Genomic DNA, 24,801 nt, shown 5'->3' with positions numbered 1-24,801 from the left:
TTAATACTTTTGTAATTTTACATACAATTTAACTCTCTATAAAAACCAAACTTGAATGACAATTTATTAGTTACTTTTATATATTTGTTATATTATCAACCCCTTTTTTCATATTTCTAAGAATATCAACTTCAAAAAAAAGTTTTTGCGTGTTAGATAGTTTACATTCATTAAAAAATTTAGTAATTAGTTAATTTAATAAAATTAATACCTGTTTGTATTATAGAAAGCTAGAACAAATTCTTTAACATAATTAATTCTCGAATACTTGAATAAAATATCTTATTAGTAACTAGTCTTTTACATGGTTGTCACTTAAAAAGCAAAAATGTCTGAGTTGTATCAAACAAGCCTAAGTTCATTAAAAGTTTAAAAAGCTAGTAAGTCGTTGTAAATCAAGCTTAAGTACCTAGTAAAAATATCATCATCATTAAAAGTGTAAAAAGTACACAAAGTGTAAAAAAACAAGAAAAAACTACAATTAGTAAACTACACTACAGTCATTAAAACTATTCTTGGAATTCTAAGATTTATTTAAAGTGTTTGAAATAAAAGTTTCACACACAGCTGAGTTTTCAAGCTTTTAAAATATGTAGCAACCCAGTTAAAACAAAGTTCACAACAAAAAGAAATAACGAAACATATTAACAGCAAAAAAACTACATGCCAAAAAATATAATTCAGCTGGAATGGACAATTAACACTTTCTTAAACATTTTTAACAAGGTATAAAACTTAATTGAGTCATTAGCAAAGAGAAAAAACTCTTTTTTATTAAACATTACAGCAATTCTTTATCTGCAATAACAATTTGAAAATATTAGTTGTAAAATAAAAGACGAGCAACAAAAAAAAAATGTTAGTTAGCAGTTATTGCGAGAAACGATAAAAAAGCAAATCACCAAAGTCAGTTCCAACAAAGCACATGATTATCTTCAGTAACTACAGAATTATCAGAAAAAAGTTGTTAAGGCAAGTTATAAAGTAGCAAAATTTATTATTAATAATGAGATACCGTTTATAATTGAAAAGTTTTTTAAAGAATTTTTGTTGGCAGTAATGAAAAACTTTTGTTTATTTCTTCAATGACAACAAAAAGTCCTATTTAGGAAATGCATTAAGGTTATAAAGTCGCATAAATCAAATTATGACTTTAATCAATATGTTAAGATGAGAGCACTGATAGAAAAGCTATTGCTCATCTGAGAATTTTATTAGAGATATTTCTCAACTTCGACACTTTAGTATAATTCTTTGGTTTAGTTCAAACACGAAGCACAACAATCGATGAAATTTTACAAGTAAAGGTGCAATGCACCAAAAGTTTTTAGAAGTACAATTCCTTCTTTTATTTCTAGTATAAAGTTTAATTAAAGTTTAAAAAGTGTCTTATAAAGTATATCAATATTAAAAAACACTGTTAAGCTACTTTAGTATATTATTTAAAAAAGAAATGTTTATTTGCTAAATTTTTTTGTCAAATTGAAATTTCACTACTTTACATGTAAAAATTGTTTGAAACTCCAGGCTTTTTCAAAAATTCTCAAATTCAAGTTTTTTTCCAAAATTTTTAAGCATAAATTTTCAAGTTCAAAGCTTGAATTTGATATATTATAACATATATTATAACTGAAACTAACACTTTGGGTTGAGCAAAACTTACATCATAAGTTTAATTTGCCACTCTTTTAAGCAAAAGAGCCAGCATGAATTAACAAAAACATTTCTGATATTTTTGTATACAAAAAACAATTCTAGCCAAAAACTTATAAGATGACTTAGTTGGCCTGAGATTTGAAGTCTTCAAATAGTGATAGTCTGAGTGTGTGTCAATGTTTATAAACTATCCCTAAGTCTAGTTTATATTAAATAGGTAGCTCCAAAAAACAGCAAATGTGTGTATTGATATGCAAAGCATAAAAGTTAACTTAGTTTGACAAAATCAATGTTTAAAAAATGAAAATGTATACCTAACAAAAACTATATTATTTTATGTCATATATGATGTTTTAATTGTGTCTGTACAAATTTAGATATTACATGTAGAAAAAACAAACTTAGAAAATTATGAATAAACTAAACTTAAACTAACTAAAGTATTTTATAAAAAGTGGTTTAAAATATGAGCATTTTTTTAAGTTGGTGTGCATATAAATTAGTTCAAGTGCAAAGAAAACTTCTAAAAAATTAAAATGTGTCAAAACAAAACTTAAATAAACCTTTATTTCTTATTACTATGTTATTTTAAATTTTTTTACACTAAAACATAATATTTACAAATAAAAAATATATAAAAGAAACTTAGGTATAAAAAATATTGGAAATAATATCTAAGCTATAAAGAAATGACACTTTAGTTAATTACTGTGAATTACTTTTGTACAAAATGGAAAACATTTGCATTTAGTTTATTTGATAACTAGGTAGAATATAACTAACTTAATAAATTCAAGCACTCTTTTTTCAGATAACTACATGCTGTTGTAAAATAGAAGTTATTATGAAAGTCAGAAAAATATCCTGTTAGAATGCTAATCTGTCTTTTTCCAGTTTTAAATTAAAGTAGTAACTTCTTCTAATTATTTTTAAATGTTATACAGAGACTTAAAACCAAACTAAACAAATTTAACCGAATTACCAAAAAAAATTTTACTTGAAATATATTTTTGCTCAGCGGGCCACTTTTACATGCTCGCGGGCCACACAATTTTCTTTCGCGGGCCGTATTCCATTCAAAAAAATAACGTGCTCGCGGGCCGCAGATTTACCCTTCGCGGGCCGCAATTGGCCCGCGGGCCGCAGTTTGCCGACCCCTGGTTTAGAGTGAGTTAAAAACATTAATTATTGTATATTGCGTTAAAATATTTGTGCACATTTCAATAAAAGTTACATAGTACTTTTCTAAAATATTATTGAAGTATTTGATTATTTTAGTCCCATTAGCTACTTTAACTTTTTGTGCTCATTTTAAATAAATGCACAAACCTAATAGCAGTTAGAACTTATCTTTCTTAAAATGTTTAGTTACTATTGTAAACATACTGTCTACAAACATAAATCGTCTATATCTTAAGTATAACAACCAGACTCCAGTGGTTGACAAATATTTTTTTATAAACTAAACGACCTGGTATAATACCTTTAATATTTCCTTTAAAGTTAGCTTCTAAAAACAGGCTTAACAAATAATGATAAAAATTTACTACGTCATTAAAATTGCCAGAACGCACTAAATTTAGCAAGATAAGTAAAAACTTTGTAAAGATTTTTAGTGAAATTAAACTGTTTTACTTTCTTGAGTGTGTGAATAAAAATTTACATATAGTATAAGTATAATATTTTAAATGTATTTATATTTGACATAAAAAAACACTTAAAATAAACCCTATTTAGTTTGTTTTTTACTTTATGCTCCTTATGAAGCTCAATATGCTTCGTAAAATTATTTTATGCTAGCTTTTAACTATTTTGCTAAATTGAAGTAAAACTACAGCACGTAAAGTATGTTTTTTTTTTTGAAACTAGTTTTTCAAACATATCCTTTCCAAACAGTATGTTATCAATTAAACGTAATCTTTATTATGTTAGTTTTATGCAGATGACTTTTTAAGGTTACCTATAACCATCACATTAGATACATTTTCTTATGATAATTAGTTAGATGAAACAGTTTAAGCCTTTAAAATCAACTAAAGAAATATTGCAGCAAGATACTAAAAGAACTATGATAATTTAATTAAACTAAAAAACATTCAAAATAAACAAAACGCTGAACAAATATAATACTGAAAAATGCTTGAAATGAAATTCAGTTGTTATTTACTAAATAAAATTGCAGTTACTTTTAAAATACTACTTGCAGAATAAAATATATAAACAGAAAGTAAAAAAAAGAAAGCAAAAAAGTGTCTGAATAATACATCGACAAATTATTTGATGCAAATGTTTTTTATAAATGCACCTATTCTGCAGATCAGAGCATTTCCTATATTTGACAGACATCACGACAAGTGTCCTGAAGAGTTTCTTACGACTGTGGAACAGATAAAATCAAAGCAATATTTGACCATCTTTTTAACTGCATACGCTGTCAAAACTCTTACATCGCTTAAAACTTTTAAGTTTTGAAACCATATAAGAACAGTGAACTCTACAGCCTGGAATCGATAACAATCGAAGAAAAATGTTTAGGTGAAATACTTTAATAACATCAAGTATTAAATAAATATCAATTTACTAATTAGTACAATTTTACTTATTATTTTACTATAATCAAGTTAATATTTTGTTTAATCCTTGTTTGTATACGTTATTACTCCTTAAGCTTACTTTTTAAAATACTACGGCTAACTAGTTTTATACTAATTTTATTAGTTGACAAAGGAATGAAGATTTTTATCTCGAAAATACTTTTATTAAAAAAGGTTAAAAATAAAAATTCAGTAATTGCTACTCATATATGCATTTTCATATCGTTAGCAAAGTTATAAAAAGATCAACACAGCATATTATTTTCATTTTTCAAACATGTTATTTATTAATAGTAAAAACGTATCCAAAAAAAAAAGTAAGCTAAACAAAAAAATATAAATACTGACTTTTTTTCAAATACGAATGCTGTATTTTAAACAAGCAAACAACTTTGACTAACTTGTTTATGCTAATTTTGCTTTCAATTATTTTCAATTGTATTATAAGTAACTCACACTGATTTCTGTATTTTTTTAGAATAGTGAGCAAGTTTTTTAATGACCAGTTTTTAAACATATCACAAAATAAATAGACTTGTGCTTTTAACAATACTTATGTGGGTTAGATTACCCTCAAAAGAACTCAATTATACAAGTTTTTACTCTGGGGATTTTATCTCAAGAGAGAACTTTTAACACTATGTTGTCATTAGTTTGTATTGACACTACATACAAAAAATAGATATTATTTTAAAATTGGATATATTTATACTGTCAAGTCAATATAAGTTATTTAACTAAAAAAAACCAAAAACAATTTATATGTGATTTAAAAAAAAATCTTAAAAATATGTTGTAGTAATATACTTATATACTCGAGTATGCATAAAAGAGACTATTTTTATCTCTTTTTGACATGTACAATAACAATTTTTTAAGTTTATTGTTAAAGTTTGATTGTATCTAAATTAAATTTCTAAAAAGTCCTACAAATTTTAAAGTTGATTATTTTATATGATGTATGTATTTATTATTAGTTATGTTTTATAAAAACCACGTAAACTTTTATTAAAAACACATTTTAACAAAATAAAAAAGTGCACTTGAAACTTGCTTTTCTTTCTGCTTAAGTCCCTATACCTTTAATTTTGATGATTTGTTAAATTTCCATGAGTCACTTTATTAGTATATAAAGTCATTACAAATCCGTCTAAATTTGTCCTACTAGCTTTATAATACTTAAAACTTTACTTTTTTTTACAGTCTTTGAAATTCCTTCGATAAATAACATTCTTTAAAGTTTGCTATTTATGAATTTAACATAATTGCACTTATCATAAAAATAATATGTGAGTTACACTTATTTCTAGCTCAAGTGTTTAAGTTCAAGATTCTAACACCAACTAATGTACGACTCATACCCTTAAATATCGCATTCTAAGCTGACTTAAAAAATTTAATCAAGACTAATAAGGCCTACAATATTTTTAGAGCAATTTTGAAGAATTTAAGAACATTAAATCTTATGCACAACTGTCAGAATTTTTAAATGTTATTTTTTTTTAGTTTTTTAGCAAACTTTAAAGGCTAAGTATATAAATTTTCTTCAGATTTTTTCTTGTTTTCTTATTTCTATCTATAACTATTCCAAAACTTTCTGCAACTTGTAAAAATAAACCTTAAAAATCTGAATATTAAAATATATTTGCAAGATTTACTTAAAGTAAAATTTATTAGTTAATGTTAGCAGTTAAAAACTCTTTAACTCATTTTAACACGATTTTAAACACAATAAATTGGGTTCTTAATTAATAAAACTTAGAATTAGAAAAATTAGAATTAAAGAAAAATAGTCTTAAGTTAAGAACAATGACAAAAAATTAGTTGTACGATTTTATTGTGGCTTTATAAAACAAGTATAACAAAAAAAAAACAAGTTTGATAAAAGATTACAAAACAACAAAATTTTAAACAATCTTGTTAACTCAACTTAAAATCGTTTTTTCTTCATTTTAAAGCACTGATAAAAAGTATACAATAAACATCAAGTTTAGCTACAATCAATACAACATTTCATTTTTTTTTTCTATTTTTTGTGTTTAATATTTTATCTAAACTTTAGTTCTTAAAACGTTTAAAAAAAACTTGCAAGTTTTTTAAAAAATTATTGCAAACAAAAAACAAAAAATTAGTTCTAAATTTAACAATTTATACTTAACACGTTTTGTTTTAATTGTCTTAAACATCTTTGGCATTTACGTTTTCTAAGTTTCCTTTTTTTTTGCGTTCATCATATTTTAGTGGTTCCATTTGAATTTTTATTTCATTTTCTTATTGTTTTTCTTTTAATTGTAAAAGTTTTGGAACATTTATGACTAATTCATTATCTTCATTTAAAACAGATTTTATTTTATCAAAATCTGTTTTTTCAGGCAAACTTATTTCTTTTGAAAGTTCTTTCAAAGTATAGGAACGAAGTCCATCTTTTTCTTTTTTTTTTTCGTTTTTTGCAGTAATTTTTATTTTTCTTTTGTCTGAAGACAATTCCAAATTGATATCTTTTGGATCAAAACCCTCAAGCTTTATTTTTGTAACAAAATTAATTTCAATTTTTTAAAGTTGAATGTTGGTTTGTAACTTCAGATTCAAGTCATCTAAACAAGAATTAAAACAAAATGGAAAAACAGAAAATTCGTCAAAGTCCATATTTATTGGTTTTCTTCTGAAATAGTGAGGTTTCATTGAATAACAATGGAAAAATGTCAAACTCATTATGAATATTTGAATATTATATATCTTCGATAAACGATACTTCTTAGATGTAATAAGCTAAATTTGTTGTGATAGCTTCAACTAAAACGTTTAGTTTATATAAAAATTGTTTAAATAATCAAGAAATTACTAAGACAATCTACAATTGTCGCGACTATTGTATAAACTTCTGCATTGTGTTAAGGAGAAAGTATATTCACGTTTTTCTACTCGTGATGTGATATGCAAATAAATATACTCGATTTTATTCTCTTATATTTCTCTCGTTTGAAGCGTAAATTTCCCCAACACTCGCGATATTTGTAGGTATTTTCAGAAATTTCGCGACTAATGCTTACTTTTATATATAAGCAAGTAGTTTAATGTAAAGCTATCACAACTAATTTAGTTTGCTAGAACTAAGAAGTATCGTTTATCGAAGTATTACGTATAAAGCTATATATATTCAAAATGAGTTTGACATTTTTCCATCCATATTCAATTAAGCCTCGTTATTTCAGAAGAAAACCAATAAATATGGGTTTTGACGAGCTGTCTATTTTTCCATATTTCTTCAACTCTTGTTTAGATGACTTGAATCTAAAGTTACAAAACAAAAATCAAAATGAAGAGCATGATAAGAATTTTGTTACAAAAATGAAACTTGAAGCTTTCGAACCAAACGATATTAATTTGGAGTTGTCTTCAGACAAAAGAAAAATAAAAATTACTGCAAAAAACGAAAATAAAATAGAAAAAGATGGACTTCGTTCCTATACTTTGAATGAGTTTTCAAAAGAAATAAGTTTACCTAAAAATATTGATGTTGATAAAATTAAATCAATTTTAAATGAAAATAATGAATTAGTAATAAAAGCTCCAAAACTTTTACCATTGAATGAAAAAGAACAAGAAAATGAAATAAGAATTCATATAGAACCACGAAAATATGATGAAAGTGAAAATAATAGAAAATTAGGAAACGAAAACTAAACATTAAACAGTTATGAATAAATTTTTTTAATTCAGTTAACTTTTTGACTAGTTAATATTAAAATAAAAAATTATGTATCTTTTTTTTAATAGAACTTAGTTTTAATCTAATTATCTTTTGTATGGGTAAGCCTTTTGAAGAATTTTTTTTAAATAAAAACAAAAATATTTAGTAAACTTCTGTACTCAGTTTTTAGCAATAATAAAAACATAAAAATAATTTGTTCTGTTTCTTTACACAATGTATTTATTTAATGTTCGTAAATATAAAATAACTGCATAACTAATAAACGACAACTCATGTGATGAAAAAATTCAAAACTTTTTTTAACTTTAAACTGTTTTTCATAAAGTTAGTAGAAAAAACTTCAAATAATTTTGCTTAATTGTATACGCTTATTCTAACTTTACTTTTCGTTATATTTAGAAAATTATATATACATATATATGTATTAAATCGTTACGTTTAAGTTTTTCTGTTCCTGTCAAATTAAACTTAGATTAAATAGTTAAAGTTCTTTTACCATTTAAATATTATAAAACTAAACTTTTTGAATTTACATACAATACAGATGCGAACTTATATACGTAACAAATAAATTTAACACGTGACTTAATTGCACGTGGCAACCACAGTGACGTAACAATACTTTAAGGACTAAGTTGACGATTATTTGTTGATATAATTTTGTTTACAGTTTATGTGTATTTTAATCTAACTCCATCATTCCAAATGTTTGTGTCGTTTTAATAAGGTCTGGTATGACCTTAATTTGTAACAAAATTATTAACATAAGAAATATTCATAGAGTAAAATCAAAAAAAAAAATATTAGAGATAAAAAAACATAAAATATGATGAAAACTTTAAAAATAAGGTTTATTAAAGTACAAAAGATCATAATTCAGACTAGTTTTAAACATATTTTAATTACATCTGGAATGACTTAGGTGTAAAATAAAATGACTTCAAAAGTTTATTAGTTTTCAATGAGTTATATTTCTAATAAATTAAAGTGAACATTGAAGCTTTGTGATTTGTCTTAAAATACTTTTTCAGAAACTAAATATAATAAGGTGTTAGATTATTACTTTTTAGTTAAGTAACAATTTTTTTCATCTCTTTTAAGCGATCTAGAACCACTTTTTTTTGCATTCAAAATCAAAATCTGAAAAGCTTTTACAGCTCTGTTAAAAAAGATTAATGATTATTAATCTTAAAATAAGTAAGGGTACAAAATATTTAATATAAAACTTAAGTAATTGTAGAAGTTCATATGCTCTTAAATTTACTTATACTTGTGATAAACTTACAAATATGTTTTGTATAAAAAATGGTTTAACACTTTTTTAAAATTTTTTTATTTATTTCTTACATTAGTATAAGAGGCGTTTAAACTGAGTTTCAAAGAGTTATGTTTTAGTGAAATATTTGGTAATTCAAAACAAAAGTAATAAATTTAATTGTTTTTTAAATGTATATATACTTTATTTAATAACTAAAATGAATGTAATTTTTCTAGGTTTTTTTTGTAGGTCTGAAAACTAACTTAAAAAACGATCTAATAAAGTTAAAAAAATACTTTGGTTAAGCTAGTTATATATAGTTTACACAATATAAGAGTAATAAAAAATTACTTAATGCATATTTAATTTATATATTATACAAAAATATTTTCAGATTGTTTTTGCGCGGACACATTATGAATCAAAAAAATGTTTTTTTCAAAAGTTGTGTTCAATAAAACACTTTTTTTTTCTTTTTACAGCAAAGCCCAAACTTTTTTCAAAGATAGTACAAAAAAGTTACTAAAGAAATAGGTAGTCATACGAAAATAAACTAAACATAGCTTGTTGTGGCTATAAAAGTTTTTCATTGTAGTAAACTCAAATCACTCGCAAATTATTTTTACTCTCACAGAATTTTAATCATGATTAATTGAATAAACATTATTACTTGTAGTAATATTCTTTTACGATTTTTCAAAGTCAGGTTTTTTAAGAAGTTCAATAATTTTTCAGCATCAAACTATTACTTCATACAAGTTTTTGAACACTTCAGTTCAGGATAAACTATAAATGTTATAACTAAATACATTTATAGTTTTAGTATAAGAACAAGTAGTTTAAACTTAAAATAAGACATAATAAAATTAATACCTAAACAAAACATAAAACAAATGTTGTTGTAACTGTAGTTAATACTTTTAAAAACCAAAAAAGTTGTGTCGTTTATACTTTATAACCTATAGCACCGTATTGCTACTTTAATAAAAATCAGCTATCTAATTATTTAAACGTTTTGTTAGATTTATACTATATAAAAAGAAAACTAGAAGGTTTTTTTGAATAAACTTTTATTAGTGGTAAATAAAACTTTTCTTCAATGAAGTTATTTTTAATTTTAAGGGTCTAATAAATAAAAAGAATATTTCAACATTTCAAATAATTTATTGGAATAGTCGTATCTATAGCAGGGTTTCCTAATGTGGGAAAATTATATCATGAGCAGTAAAAAAAGCCACATATAGGCCATGAGGTCATAATTTGAAACTTACTATAGTAATTCTGGAGTTGCTTTTAAAGAGCAAAAAAAGGTCTTGAATGTTTTTAATTATAGTTTTTTGAGTAATCTTTTTTGTGGTGGCAAAAAAATTTTTAAAAGGCCTTTTGAAAAAAATTGTGAAATCTTGAAATAAAGCGTTATCTTTTTTAATGATATGCCATAATCCTAATAAAAACAAACTTAATAAATGACGATAAAATTTATTTTACGTCACTAGAATTGTAAGAAGATGATAAATTTTGCAGATTTGAATTATTTTGTAAAATCGTTACTAAAAGTTTACAACGTTTACAAATTTATGTTACTTTAGAATTTTTTTATTTTATGTTACTTATATGAAATTATATATAGAAATTTATGTTACTTAAATTACAAACAAATAAAACAATATTTTTCGCAAATTTTAAGATAGCTGTAGTTTTAAAAGAACGTATTTATTTAAGCTTATTACTCTTATATTAGTTTTATAAATGTTGTTTGTTTGTGAGAGTTATTATCTTCACACTTTGTAGTTTTACTTTGACCCATTTAATATTTTTTCTTCTTACTTATAAGTTTTGATACTAACTAAATTACTTATAAATTGATTTGTAAATTTTCGATATGTTAGTATTTTAAGAATATTTCATATTGTTACTAAGTTAAATCTTATAATATATAACAACTGTACCCAATGGCTAACAAATATGTTATAAACATTACTCTACCAAGTATAGTTCCTAATAAACCTTAAAATTTATGTAACCTAAACATCGACTTTATAATCCACAATAAAAGTTATACTACGTCAATAGAATTATAAAAACGCTTTAATTTTCGATAAAGTGTTTTTTCAGTTGAAATTTATTAATTCGATATTTATAAGAAATGTAAGTTCATTATTAGTCTTGCATTTTTATATTAAACAACATCTAAAATAAATTTTATTCTTAAAAATAATTTATAAGTATGTAATTCAATTAAGTAGAAGTATTTAGCTTTAAATGCTAAAAATTTATGAGATTTTTAACACAACTAAAAAAACACCACATACAGTTCTTAATTATTATTAAAACAAAATTATTAACATATTAGTTAGAATAACTTTTAAGACTAAATTACACAATTTTCTTACTATAAACCTTTAAGTTTATTTGTTTTATGACAACCACAAAATGTAACAAAGTTTTGGTAATCAACTGTAAGTAAGACGATATGCTTTTATAAAAGTCATCAATTAAATGTTTTACCGAAATCGTAACTTGTTGTATTGATAAAATTAAAGATTATTTAACTGACTTATACACTAAATACATCTATTTTAAATATTTTTTATAGCTTAAAAATTATTTAAAAAGATGTATTAATATGAAAAGTATTAAATTTCTAAATCTTATTTTAACAATTTAAAAATAAACAAGGAAGGAAGTTTTCAACATCTTCGATGTATTCCTAATACAGTCAAAAGATGTGACTCATTAAATTGTTCTGTTTATAATTAGTGTAGTTTATAGGGTCGTGTAACGAAATAGTTGTTTAGAAGACCATACAAAAATTTAGTTTTCTTAGCATGCATATTCTAAAAATTAAAATTCATTTTTATGAGTAAGTACACAACATCTAAATCATAATTGAATAACTGAGCAACCATATTCTAATGGTTATTAAAAAGGCTTTCTTAATACAAACTTGGTCCCTACATTTAGTGATATTTACTGCTAATGTAAAGAAAAATTGCTTTTAAAAATCACGGTAAAAGCTATTCTACGTCAGTACGAAAGTGAAAGAAAAACTTTGTAAACTAACAACGTTTCCTAATTTCAGGTAACTCAAGTACGTTTTAAGTTATCTAATAACTCATTTTAAAAATATGTAGTATGATTATCAAATAAAAACTTAATAAAATTTAACGTGATATTTAAAAATAACTGCTTAATTTAATCATATTTTTGAATTAAATTTATGTAATAAACAATTTAAAACTTTTTAAAATCGATTGAGTCTGTCTTAATATTCTAAAACACTTTTCTATTATAATCAAAAAATTAACAAAATAAACTTTAAATGAAACAGAAAATAAATACTGGAATCTATACAAATATCATTAACGATAAGGAGTTTTTTGTATCACTTACGATAAAGTTTTTTTTGTTTTTAATTTCTAAAAGTTTTATTATTATGATTAAAAATGTCTAATATAATGTAATATTTTGTAAAAACAGTTCATAAAAAACTTTGTTTTACAACGTTTAAAGAAAATGTTTACAAATAGTTTTAACCTTATTTTAGTTGAATAGCAAATAATGCACTAAAATGCAATTTAAAAAGCGTTTTCTAAGTAAGGTGCGGGAAAATATGTTTGCATTTAAATTTTCCAAGTAAACCTGAAAATTTTTTTTTTTATTTACATAAACAAGAAGCTTTTGATTATTTAGTAATGTTTTTATAATGGTGATGTTAAATATGTAATGCACAAAAGTTTGAAAAATTAAAAACAAAATTTAGACAGAGAACATTTTGCAAACTACCGAAATGTTTTCTTCAAAAATTAAAACCTATATTGATTTTACACATTTTATTATTGTTTATTAAACGGAAAAAAGCGCTCAAAAAGTTTGGTTCAAGAACCTGGTGTATAAAAACTTTTCGGTTATCGAGTCATACATAACGAATACAGTTTCGTCCATTACAGGACTAATAGAGGACATTTGAAAATATTATAATTATTATATTAATTCACTGACTATTTTATAACAACAAACAAGAATATTTATACAGACCGCCAAATACAGAAAAACTGAAAAAAACTTTCAATAATACTTGTGTCAAATTACCCTCAATTGAAGTCCGAAATACAAGTTTTTATTCTGGGGATTTTATGCACGAGTGAACGTCTATAATACGCTTTTGTTTCTAAATTGTGTTGACATTGCATACAAATATAAAGATGTGCTTTTAGACTGAGTCTACTTATATTGCATCTAAGAAATAGTATTTTTAATAAATGAAAAATAATTAGTAAGTGAACTTAAAGCAGATTTTAAAAACATGTTTTAGTAATGTGTAATAGTACTTAGGAATTCGAGTATACATAAATATCTTTTTTTATTACTTTTTTTTGAACTAATATAGACACTTTTTTAAGTATATTATTAAACTTTCTTTGCATCTAAGTTTAAAAGATTATAAAGTTATAGATATTTTTAAGTTAAACAATATTACCTTATGTATGTATTTATTTTAGTATATTATTTTAATACAACACAATACTTGTAAAGGTGCATTTGGAACATTACTTTCTTTTTTTTGCTTAAATACCTTTACCATTTAATATGATGTATTGTAAAATTTTCATGAGTCATTTTATTAGTATAAAATTCATTACAAATCCGTCCAAACTAATTATAATAGCTGTATAGTGCTTAAAACATTGCATTTTGATTACAATCTTCAGGATTCCTTAGATAAATTAAATAGCTTAAACTTTGCACTTCTAAAATCGAAAATATTTGCTTTTATTATAAAAATCAGTTTTTAATTACACTTGTTTCCAACAGTTATTTCCAACAATTTAAGATTTTTAAACCAACTTATGCATAACTCATAATATTAAATATCATTTTCTAAGCTGGTATACAAAACTAACTGATTTGATAAAAGCCCACTATCTTTTTATAAAGCAGTTTTTAAGAACTTATGAGATTAAATTTTATGTACAGTTGTTAGAGTTTTTAAATAGTTTATTCTATTTTATTACAGATCTTTGAATATATTTATATGCTAAGTCTACAACCATACATTATATTTTTTCATATTTCCTAATTTTTGTGTAGTATTATATTACTACCCCAAAATTACCAACAACTTGGAATATCAAACCTTAAAAATCTAATTAAAAAAAATCTTTGCAAGTTTATGCTTGCCGTAACGTATTAATTACTATTAGAAGATTAAAATTTTAAGTGTTTTATTAAAAATAATAAAAAAAATTAGTTGTACAATTTAATGTCGCTAAATAAAACAGGTATAACGAAATTTCAAAAAAAGTATTTTTTAAACTACTACAAAAAAAACAAAATTATAAACAAGATAGTTAACTGAATTCGTATTTCTTTTTTATTTCCTTAAGAACATTGATAAGAAGTTTTTGAATAACAAAACTCATCAAAAAAGTTTTAAATAATATGCTTTTTCGATAATTTTGTTTAGAATTATTTTGTGTTTCGTGTTTTTTTCTAAACTTTTACTCTTAAAAAACGTTTCAAAGCAAAAAGTTTGCAACCATGTTAAAATATTATTACAACAAAACAAAAACGTTTTAAAAAAACGAATTAAATTTAAATATTCACATTTTTTGTTTATGACTATTTTATTTTAAGCATCTTTGGTAATTTCGTATTCTAAGTTTCCATTGTTTTCATTTTCTTCATTTTTTTCATATTTTAGAGGTTCCATTTGAATTCTTATTTGATTTTCTTGTTGGTTTTCATTTAAATGCACAATTTTTGGAGCACTAATAACTAACTCATTGTTTTCATTTAAAACTGATTTAATTTTATAGACATCAATATTTTGAGGCAAATTATTTTCTTTTGCGAATTTTTTCAACATATAAGAACGAAATCCATCTTTTTCTATTTTATTTTCGTTTTTTGCAGTAATTTTTATTTTTCTTTTGTCTGATGACAATTCCAAATTAATATCTTTTGGCTCAAAATCTTCAAGCTTTATTTTTGTAACAAAGTTATTTTCGTTATCTTCAAGATCTTCAAGTTTATTGTTGTTTTGTAACTTTATATTTAAGTCATCTAAACAAGAATTGAAGAAATATGGAAAAATAGAAAATTCATCAAAATCCATTTTCATTGGTTTTCTTCTGAAATAACGAGGCTTCATTGAATAAGGATGGAAAAATCTTAAACTCATCTTGAATTATTTATTTTTAGTATAACTTCGATAAACAATACTTCTTAGCTGTAATGAGCAAAATTTGTTGTGATAGCTTCAAATAAAACGTTTAGTTTATATACAAATTGTTTAAATAATCGAGAAATAACTAGAACAATCTACAATTGTCGCGGCTAATGTATAAACTTCTGCATTGTGTTTAGGAGAAATTATTTTCACGTTTTTCTACTTGTGATGAGATATGCAAACAAATACACTCAATTTTGTTCTCTTTTATTTCTCTCGTTTTAAGCGTAAATTTCCACTACACTTGCGATATTTGTAGGTATTTCCAGAAATTTCGCGACTAATACTCACTTTTATATATAAGCAAGTAGTTTAATGTAAAGCTATCACAACTAATTTAGTTTGCTACAACTAAGAAGTATTGTTTATTGAAGTAATACGAATACAGCTATATAAATTCAAAATGAGTTTGACATTTTTCCATCCATATTCAATGAAACCTCGCTATTTCAGAAGAAAACCAATTGGAATGGACTTTGACGAATTTTATATTATTCCATATTTCTTTAATTCTTGTTTAGATGATTTGAATCTAAAGTTACAAAACAACAATCAACTTGAAGATGATGAAAATAATTTTGTTACTAAAATGATACTTAAAGGTTTTGAGCCGAAAGATATTAATTTGGAGTTGTCTTCAGACAAAAGAAAAATTAAAATTACTGCAAAAAGCGAAAACAAAATAGAAAAAGATGGACTTCGTTCTTACACGTTGAAAGAATTTTCAAAAGAAATAAGTTTACCTGAAAATATTAATGTTGACAAATTAAAATCAGTTTTAAATGAAAATAATGAGTTAGTCATATGTGCTCCAATAATTTTGCAACTAAAAGAAAAGGAACAAGAAAATGAAATAAGAATTCAAATGGAACCACCAAAATATCAAAAAAGCCAAAATGTTGAAAACTTTGAAAACAAAAATAAAAATTAAACATTAAACAACTATAATAAAACTATCTTATTCAATTAGCTTTTTTACTGGTTAAAACTGATAAAGATTTGTATTTTTTTTGTATCAATAGAATTAGGTTTTAATCTTTTTGTCTTAAGTATAGTTGTTCAAAATTTGAGTTTTATTTTAATAAAAATAAAAACCTTTTTGTAAATTGCTATATTCAATTTTTTGCAGTAATAAAAGTATGAAAATAACTGGTTGTGTTTCTTTATACTTTTAATTTATTTATTGTCTGTATGTAAAGAATATACTAACTTATAAACAAAAATTGATGTTATAAAATAGATTAAAACGTCTAACAAACTGATTTTACTAAAGTATATAAAAAACTTAAAATAAGTTTATCTACATGTATACGCTTGTTCTTACTTAACTTATTGTTATAATTAGAAAAGTATACATGCATGAATCATTAAAATCAATTGCTGTGTTAATTTAAATTAAACTTACATTAAATAATTTAGCCACTATTACCATTTAAATATTATACAATTCAACTTTTTAAATTTGCAAACAATACAGGTGCGAACTCATATACGTAACAAACAAATTTAACACGTGACCTACTCGCACGTGGCCACCACAGTGACGTAACAATACATTCAAGAAATAAGTTGACGATTATTTGTTCATATAAAACTATTTACAAGTCATGAAAATTTTAAATTAATTCCATCATTCCAAATGTTTGTGTCGTTTTAATAAGGTCTGGTATGACCTTAATGTATAATAAAATTATTAACATAAGATTTTCTATTGAGTTTAAAAAAGAGTTATTAGAGATTAAAAACATACAAAATGATGACTTTTAATATAAGGTTTAAATAAGTACAAAAGATCATATTTAAGACTAGTTTTAAACTTATTTTAGTTACATCTGGAATGACCTAGGTGTAAAATTAAATCACTAAAAAAAATTATTAATTTCCAATGAGTTATATTTGTAATAATTTATAGTGAACACTGAAGCTTTGTGATTTATCTTAAAATAATTTTTCGGAAACTAAATAAAAAAAGGTGTTAGATTATTACTTTTTAGTAGAGTAACAATTTTTTTCATCTTATTTTAACGATCTAGAACCACATTTTATTTGCATTCAAAATCAGAATGAAAATATAAAAAGCTTTTACAGCTCTTTAAAAAAAATTAACGTTTAATAATCTTAAAAATAAGTAAGGGTACAAAATATTTAATATAAAACTTAAGTAATTGTAGTAGAAGTTAATATTTTCTTAATTTAACTTATACTTGTGATAAACCTACAAACATGCTTTGTATAAAAATTTGTTTAACACTTTTTTAAATGTTAATTAGTTATTTATTTAACTCTCACATTAGAATAAGAGATGTCCAAACTTTATGCATACAAACTAAGTTTTAAAGAGTTTTCTTTTAGTGAAATCTTTGTTAATTAGAAACATAAGTAACAACATCATTTATTTTTTAAATATACCTACACTTTATTCAATAACTAAAATAAATCTAATTTTATCAAGATTTTTTCTGATGGTCTGTTAATTAACTTAAAAAATCTAATAAAGTTTAAAAAACATTTTGGTTAAGCTATTTATAAATAGTTTAAAAAAAACATTAAAGTGATAAAAAATAACTTACTGCGTATTTAATTTATATTTTATACAAAAAATGTTCGGATTTTATATCAAAAAGTTATATTTTTCAAAAGTTGTGTTCAATAATTTTTTTATATTTTTCTTCTTACAGCAAAGCTCATACTTTTTTCAAAGATAGTCCAAAAAGTACAACATATAGGCATTCATATGAAAAAACTAAGTATAACTAGTTGGCGCTAAAAAATTTTTTGCTTTCAGTAAAATTTTAATCACTCTAGAACTATTTTGAACTCGAGTTCTATTCATAATTAACTGTTTAAACATTAATTACGTGACGGAATATTTTTTTCCAATTTTTAAAATCAGCTTTTTCAAGGAGTTAGATAACTTTTTTAGCATTAATTTATTATACATGCAACTTTTGAACATTTCGGTTCAGGCTTTATAATAAAATTAAAAGTTTTATATTCAAATTTATTATGTATTATTTAGTATAAAATTTTTGTTGATTTAACACTTACATTTTTAATTTAAGTACAAGTAGTTAGAAATGGAAAATATTTAGTAAATTTAGTATCTAAAAAAAATTTAATCATGTCTCTGTAACCGTAGTTGACACTTTTTTTAAAACAAATACTTATTGCTTTGCTACTTTATAGTTTATAGCATCGTGTTACTACCTAAACTTGAATAAGCTATCTGATTATGTGAGCATTTTTTTAGCTTAAACTATATAAAAAACATAAATAAGTATTTGGAAACTAGAAGGTTGTCTTGAATAAAATTTGTATTTTGTGGTAAATAAAACTTTTGTTGAATAACAAGTTTTAAAATGCTACGAGTCTATGATCAGTTTTAAATAATTATAAACCAAATTTCAATGGTTCAAATAGCTTATTGGAAAATAGCATCTTTATCGACATCTTTCATAATAACTTGATTTTATCTTAACTAACAAAAGTTTTAAAATCACGATAAAACATTAATACGTCACTAGAATTGTAAAAAGGTAATATATTTTGTACATTAGAAAGTTTTTTATCAATATCTTATTAATCCTTATCAAATATTTACAAAGTATTGATGCGCTTTTTTGATTTTTAGTTACCTTAGTTTATATTTTGTTCATCAACCATATTCTAATTGTTTTAGAAGTTAGGATAAAAAGTTTTAAACTTTGTCAAACTATCCAAGTATTCTGTAACCTGAATTAAATCTTAATATATATAATTATATATTATTTACATTTTTTTTTATAAAACTTTTGTACAGTTTTTAGTTGAAGTTTAAAACCATAATATTTAACAAAATAATAATTAAAATTCATTAACTAGTTACATTTCAAATCGAAGAAAACCCAAGTTAAACTGTAGTTAAAACTATTTTATTTTTAACTTTTAAATTTATTATGTAAACGTATATTTAGTAAGTACTGTAGAATTATTTTGTATTTAAAATTTATGTTCTTATGAAACATAACAGCAACTGAAGTCAGAAAAAATATTTTCACCGTTTTGATTAGACTGCTGTTAACAATTATATTTTTTTATGTTTTCAAACAGTCTGTACTGTTCAAATAACATTTTGACAGTCGTACTACATACTTTAATGAAATTGAGATTATCTTAGCAGCTTATAACTTCAAAAATTAACTTGAAATAAGATTAATGTACTTAGCCTTTAAACACTTACGAAAGAAAAATAATATACTAACTACTAATTGAAAGTTGACAAAAAATAAAAACGTGTAACTAATTTAGTTTTTTCTGTATATTTGAAATAGTTTGCTACAATATTAACTAGTAAAGGATTTAAAAGTTTTAAAATAAGCCTATAAGTATTTTTCGTACCTAATTTCTACTAAACTGTTACAACTTAAAGTATCAGTAATAGACTTATTATAAGATGATATGTTTTCACAAAAATCAGTATCAAAACAAATTATCGAAACCATTAACTGTTATAATTATATAATTTAAGGTAGTTTTATAAAACTTTAAATGACTTTTATTTTGATTACTTGTATTTTACAGTTTTTGTTTTCCTGATTTAAAAGTAATGTCCTTTTACAAAATTGTTCTGTGTTGAAATTTTTTAATTAGGTGAAATCGATTAAATAATTAAATCACATTTTTATAAGCTAAACAAACACAGGAAGGAAAATTAAAATTGCTTGGATGTATTTTAATGTTATCATAAACTTAAACTTAATTAATTATTTTATTTATATTTAGTTTAGTTTATAAAATAGTGTAACGAAATAGTTACTTATAAGTCCAAAAAACAACTTGAATTTTATAAGTTTATTCCAAAAGTTAAAAGTTATTTATAAACGTAAGCACACAATACTTAAAACAAAGATAAACTAGTTTACCATATTTTCATGGCTTTTAAAAACTATTCTTAAATAAATATAGTAATTGATCTTGTTTGGGTGATTTTTGCATACTTTTTAAAAAATATTGAATTTAAAACTTACGATAAAAACCATGTCACGTCATTACGATTGTCAGAGTAGCATTTTTTACAATTTATAATTTTTTATAGTTTTAGGTAACTCAAATACGTTTTAATTTATTTACAAACTCATTAAAGTGTGTGACATGATTATCAACTAAAAACTTAACAAGTTTAAAGCAATATTTAATACAACTACTTATTATAATTTATTTTTCAAGTATAATTTTTGTAATGAACAATTGAAACTCAAAAAACTGATTGAGTTTTTCTTATAGTGCTAAAAGAATCATTTTATTTATTTAAACATTAAGACCAACTGTGCAGAGCTTAGATTATAAACTCAATATAACAGATTAAGTTGCTTTGTAGTTGATGTTTAAAAAGGATTATGTAAGCTTATTTAAGTTCATTAAAATATGGTATTTACTTTATGTATGTAAAGTAAAACTGTTACTTTTTCTCTGTTATAAAATTATATAATTTCCAGACATCTAAATTGAAAATGTAAACATGTTTTAATGCCAATTATATTTGTTATTTAAACAATCCAAGCAAAATAAAGTTTTAAAAATTCTGTTTAGCTATAAAATTTCTGTTTTGATCTTTGCAAGTGTTAATTCTTAGAAATAATTTGCATCGTAAAAACCTAACCAAGGTTTAAAAAAAAAAAAATTTTTACTAAAATTTATAAAAATACTATCAACGCTAAGAATTTAAAACAAATTGTTACAAATGTATTTAAACTAATGTTTTTTATTCATAAGCAAAAACAAGTTTTTCATGCGTTAGATTAATGACAAAACTTTTGTAATAATAAATAGACTATTTGCTACTTGATGCTTTTACTAAATTCATTATAGATTTAAGCACGATAGTATTTCAGACTAAATTATTTTGTGACCAGACTAAATTCATAACAAATACTTTGTTATTACTCTAAGAGGTTCATCAATACTTGCCATAAGTCAAATAATGTAACTTTAAAAAGTGTTGTCTAAGATCGTTGCGGGAAGCATATATTTGCTATTAAATATTTTTAAGTAAACCTAAAGGTCTTATTTTTTAAGTCTAGTTCAAATAACCAAGCTCATGATTACTTAGTAATGTTTTAGTAATGATAGTGTTAATTATTAATGTACAAAAGTTTAAGAAATTTAAAATATATTTTTGACAAAGAACGTGATTTAAACAAACAAAAAAAATTGTTTAATTACTTTAAACTAATTTTGTTTCTATGTATTTGAAAGTATTATAAATTTTTATAATAAGCTCACTAACTTTTTTATAGCAACAAACAACTATATTTTTAGACAACAGCTTTTAAAAAAACATTTTTTTAGAAAAGTCGAAAATACTTGTGCTTTTAATAGTACTTGTGTAGATTAAATTACCCTCAAATAAAATTACAAATAAAAGTTTTTATTCTGGGGATTTTATGCATGAGTGAGTATCTACAATGTTGTTGTCACTAGTTTAAGTTGACATTATATCTATATATATAAAAATGTCCCTTTAGACTAAATCTAAATTAAATAATTTTAATACATATAAATTATTAGTAAGTTAATTTAAAAAGGAAAAGTTTTTAAGTAATTAATTTAATATTGCACTTATAAAATTCAATATACATAACTACCATAGTTTATTACTTTTTTGTTATCTATAAAAATATTTTATTAAGTTTAATTATTATGTCTTAAGTAGGCTTTTATTATTTGTAGATTATTATGGAAACAACGTAACACTTTTGTTTAAAAAACCAATTTCACAAAATATTAAGGTGCATATGAAACAATAGTTTTGTTTGCTCAAATCCCTTTAATATTAAGTTTGATGATTTGTGATTGTCATAAGTAGCTTGTTTATTGATAACAAATATTTACAGATCCGTCTAAATTAGTGCTTCTAGACTGTGTTATACTTGAAAGTTTGCTTTTTTTACAGCCTTCGAAATTCTTATGATATATTAAATGTTTTAATGTTCGCTAATATCATATATGAAACACTTGTACTTATTTTAACAATCAGTTTTAAATTACGCTTATTTTTAGCTTAAGTGATTAAGTTTAAGATTCTTATACCGACTTATGTATGACTCATACCCTTAAATATCTAGTTTAAGCTGACTTATAAGGTTAAATATAGACTGATAAAAGCCAAAATTCTTGTTAAAGTAGTCTTTTAATACTTGAGAAATTTAAGCTTATAAACAGCTCCTAGAACTTTTCAATCTCTAATTTGTGTTTTTTGTTTTAGTTTTTTGGTTAAACTTATAGGCTAAATGTACAACTTTTTATCCCATTTTTCCCTTATATTCTTATTTTTATCTAGTTCTAGTACTATTACTGTTAAAAAGTTATCAACAACTTTGAATATCGAAATTTAAAAATCTGATTAAAATTTTCTTTGCAAGATTTATTTTCATGGTTGCCGTAACATATTAATTACTAATAGACGTTTAAAACTTTAAGGCTTGTATTAAGAAAAACACAATAAATTAGTTGTACAATTTTATATCGCTAAATAAAACAAGCATAACGAGAGAAAGCAAGCGTTTTATAAACTACTGCAAAACAACAAAATTAAAAAAAAAGTAATTAACTAAGCTAAAAATCAACTTTTTGATTTCTCTAAAAACATTTAAAAGAAGTATAAATAAAAACAAGACTCATCAAAAAAAGCTTTATCTAATACACTATTTAACTTTTTTTCTTGTTAATTATATTTTGTTTCGTTTTTTTTTTAATTTACTTTCATTTTTAAAAAACCTTAAACATCAAAAATTTTGTAAGCAATTTAAAAAGTTATAGTGAATAAAAGAAACTAAAGTTCACATCAAAAACTAAACAAAATATTTTTTTTTGATTAAAGCACTTTTTTTTAATTTCCTTAAACATCTTTGGCTTTTTCGTTTTCTAAGTTCTCGTTGCTTTCACTTCCTTCATATTTTGGTGCTTCCATTTGAATACTTATTTCTTTTTCTTGTTGTTTTTCTTTCAATTGCAAAATTTTTGGAGCACTTATAACTAACTCATTATTTTCATTTAGAATTGATTTCAATTTATCGACATCAATATTTTCAGGTAAACTTATTTCTTTTGAAAATTCTTTCAGCGTATAAGAACGAAGCCCGTCTTTTTCTATTTTGTTTTCGTTTTTTGCAGTAATCTTAATTTTTCTTTTGTCTGAAGACAATTCCAAGCTAATATCTTCTGGTTCAAAACTCTTAAGCTTTATTTTTGTAACAAAGTTATCTTCAAGTTGACTGTTGCTTTGTAACTTCAGATTCAAATCGTCTAAACCAGAGTTAAAGAAATATGGAATAATAGAAGATTCCTCATAATTTATTTTCATTGGTTTTCTTCTCAAATACCGAGGTTTCATTGAATAAGGGTGGAAAAATGTCAAACTCATGTTTAATATTTGAATATAATATGTATTTGATCAACGATGCTTCTTAGCTGTAATGAGCAAAATTTGTTGTGATAGCTTCAAATAAAACATTCAGTTTATATACAAATTGTAAAAATAATCGAGAAATTACTGGAACAATCTACATTTGTCGCGACTAATGTATAAACTTCTGCATTGTAATTAGGAGAAAATATTTTCACGTCTTTCTAATCGTGATGTGGTAAACAAATAAATAAACACGATTTTATTCTCTTTTATTTCTCTCGTTTAAAGCGTAAATTTCCACTACACTTGCGATATTTGTAGATATTTCCAGTAAATTCTAGGCTAATACTTACTTTTATATATTAGCAAGTAGTTTAGTGTAAAGCTATCACAAAAAATTTAGTTTGCTACAACTAAGAAGTATCGTTTATCGAAGTATTACGAATAAAGCTATATAAATTCAAAATGAGTTTGACATTTTTCCATCCATATTCAATGAAACCTCGCTATTTGAGAAGAAAACCAATGAAAATGGACTTTGACAAATTTTTTATTTTTCAATTTTTCTTCAGTTCTTGTTTAGATGATTTGAATTTAAAGTTACAGAACAAAAATCAAAATGAAGATTATGAAAAGAATTTCGTTACAAAAATGAAACTTGAAGGTTTTGAACCAACAGATATTAATTTGGAATTATCTTCAAACAAAAGAAAAATTAAAAATACTGCAAAAAATGAAAACAAAATAGAAAAAGACGGACTTCGTTCTTATACGTTAAAGGAATTTTCAAAAGAAATAAGTTTACCCGAAAATATTGATGTTGATAAATTAAAATCAGTTTTAAATGAAAGTAATAAGTTAGTCATAAGTGCTCCAAAACTTTTACAATTAAAAGAAAAGAATACGAAAGTTAAATAGAAATTCAAATGGAACCACCAAGATACGAAAAAAATTAAAACTTAG

General features: G+C 23.4%; 2 protein-coding genes across 2 annotated transcripts; one reads left to right on the top strand and one right to left on the bottom strand.

Moving 5' to 3' along the window:
• The first annotated feature begins 7,359 nt into the window (after positions 1-7,359).
• On the top strand, positions 7,360-8,219 carry LOC145844395 (heat shock protein Hsp-16.48/Hsp-16.49-like). The gene has a single exon (XM_082951792.1). It carries the CDS (start codon positions 7,413-7,415, stop codon positions 7,932-7,934), a length of 522 nt encoding a protein of 173 aa, XP_082807918.1. The 5' UTR covers positions 7,360-7,412; the 3' UTR covers positions 7,935-8,219.
• A 14,717-nt stretch (positions 8,220-22,936) lies between these two features.
• On the bottom strand, positions 22,937-23,911 carry LOC145844236 (heat shock protein Hsp-16.48/Hsp-16.49-like). Its single transcript, XM_082951610.1, has one exon. It carries the CDS (start codon positions 23,851-23,853, stop codon positions 23,329-23,331), a length of 525 nt encoding a protein of 174 aa, XP_082807736.1. The 5' UTR covers positions 23,854-23,911; the 3' UTR covers positions 22,937-23,328.
• Between the last annotated feature and the right edge of the window lie 890 nt (positions 23,912-24,801).

The sequence above is a fragment of the Thalia democratica genome, chromosome 9 (assembly GCF_965202585.1).
Source record: "Thalia democratica chromosome 9, ktThaDemo2.hap1.1, whole genome shotgun sequence".
NCBI lineage: Eukaryota > Metazoa > Chordata > Thaliacea > Salpida > Salpidae > Thalia > Thalia democratica.
This window is presented reverse-complemented; position numbering and strand designations above follow the sequence as displayed.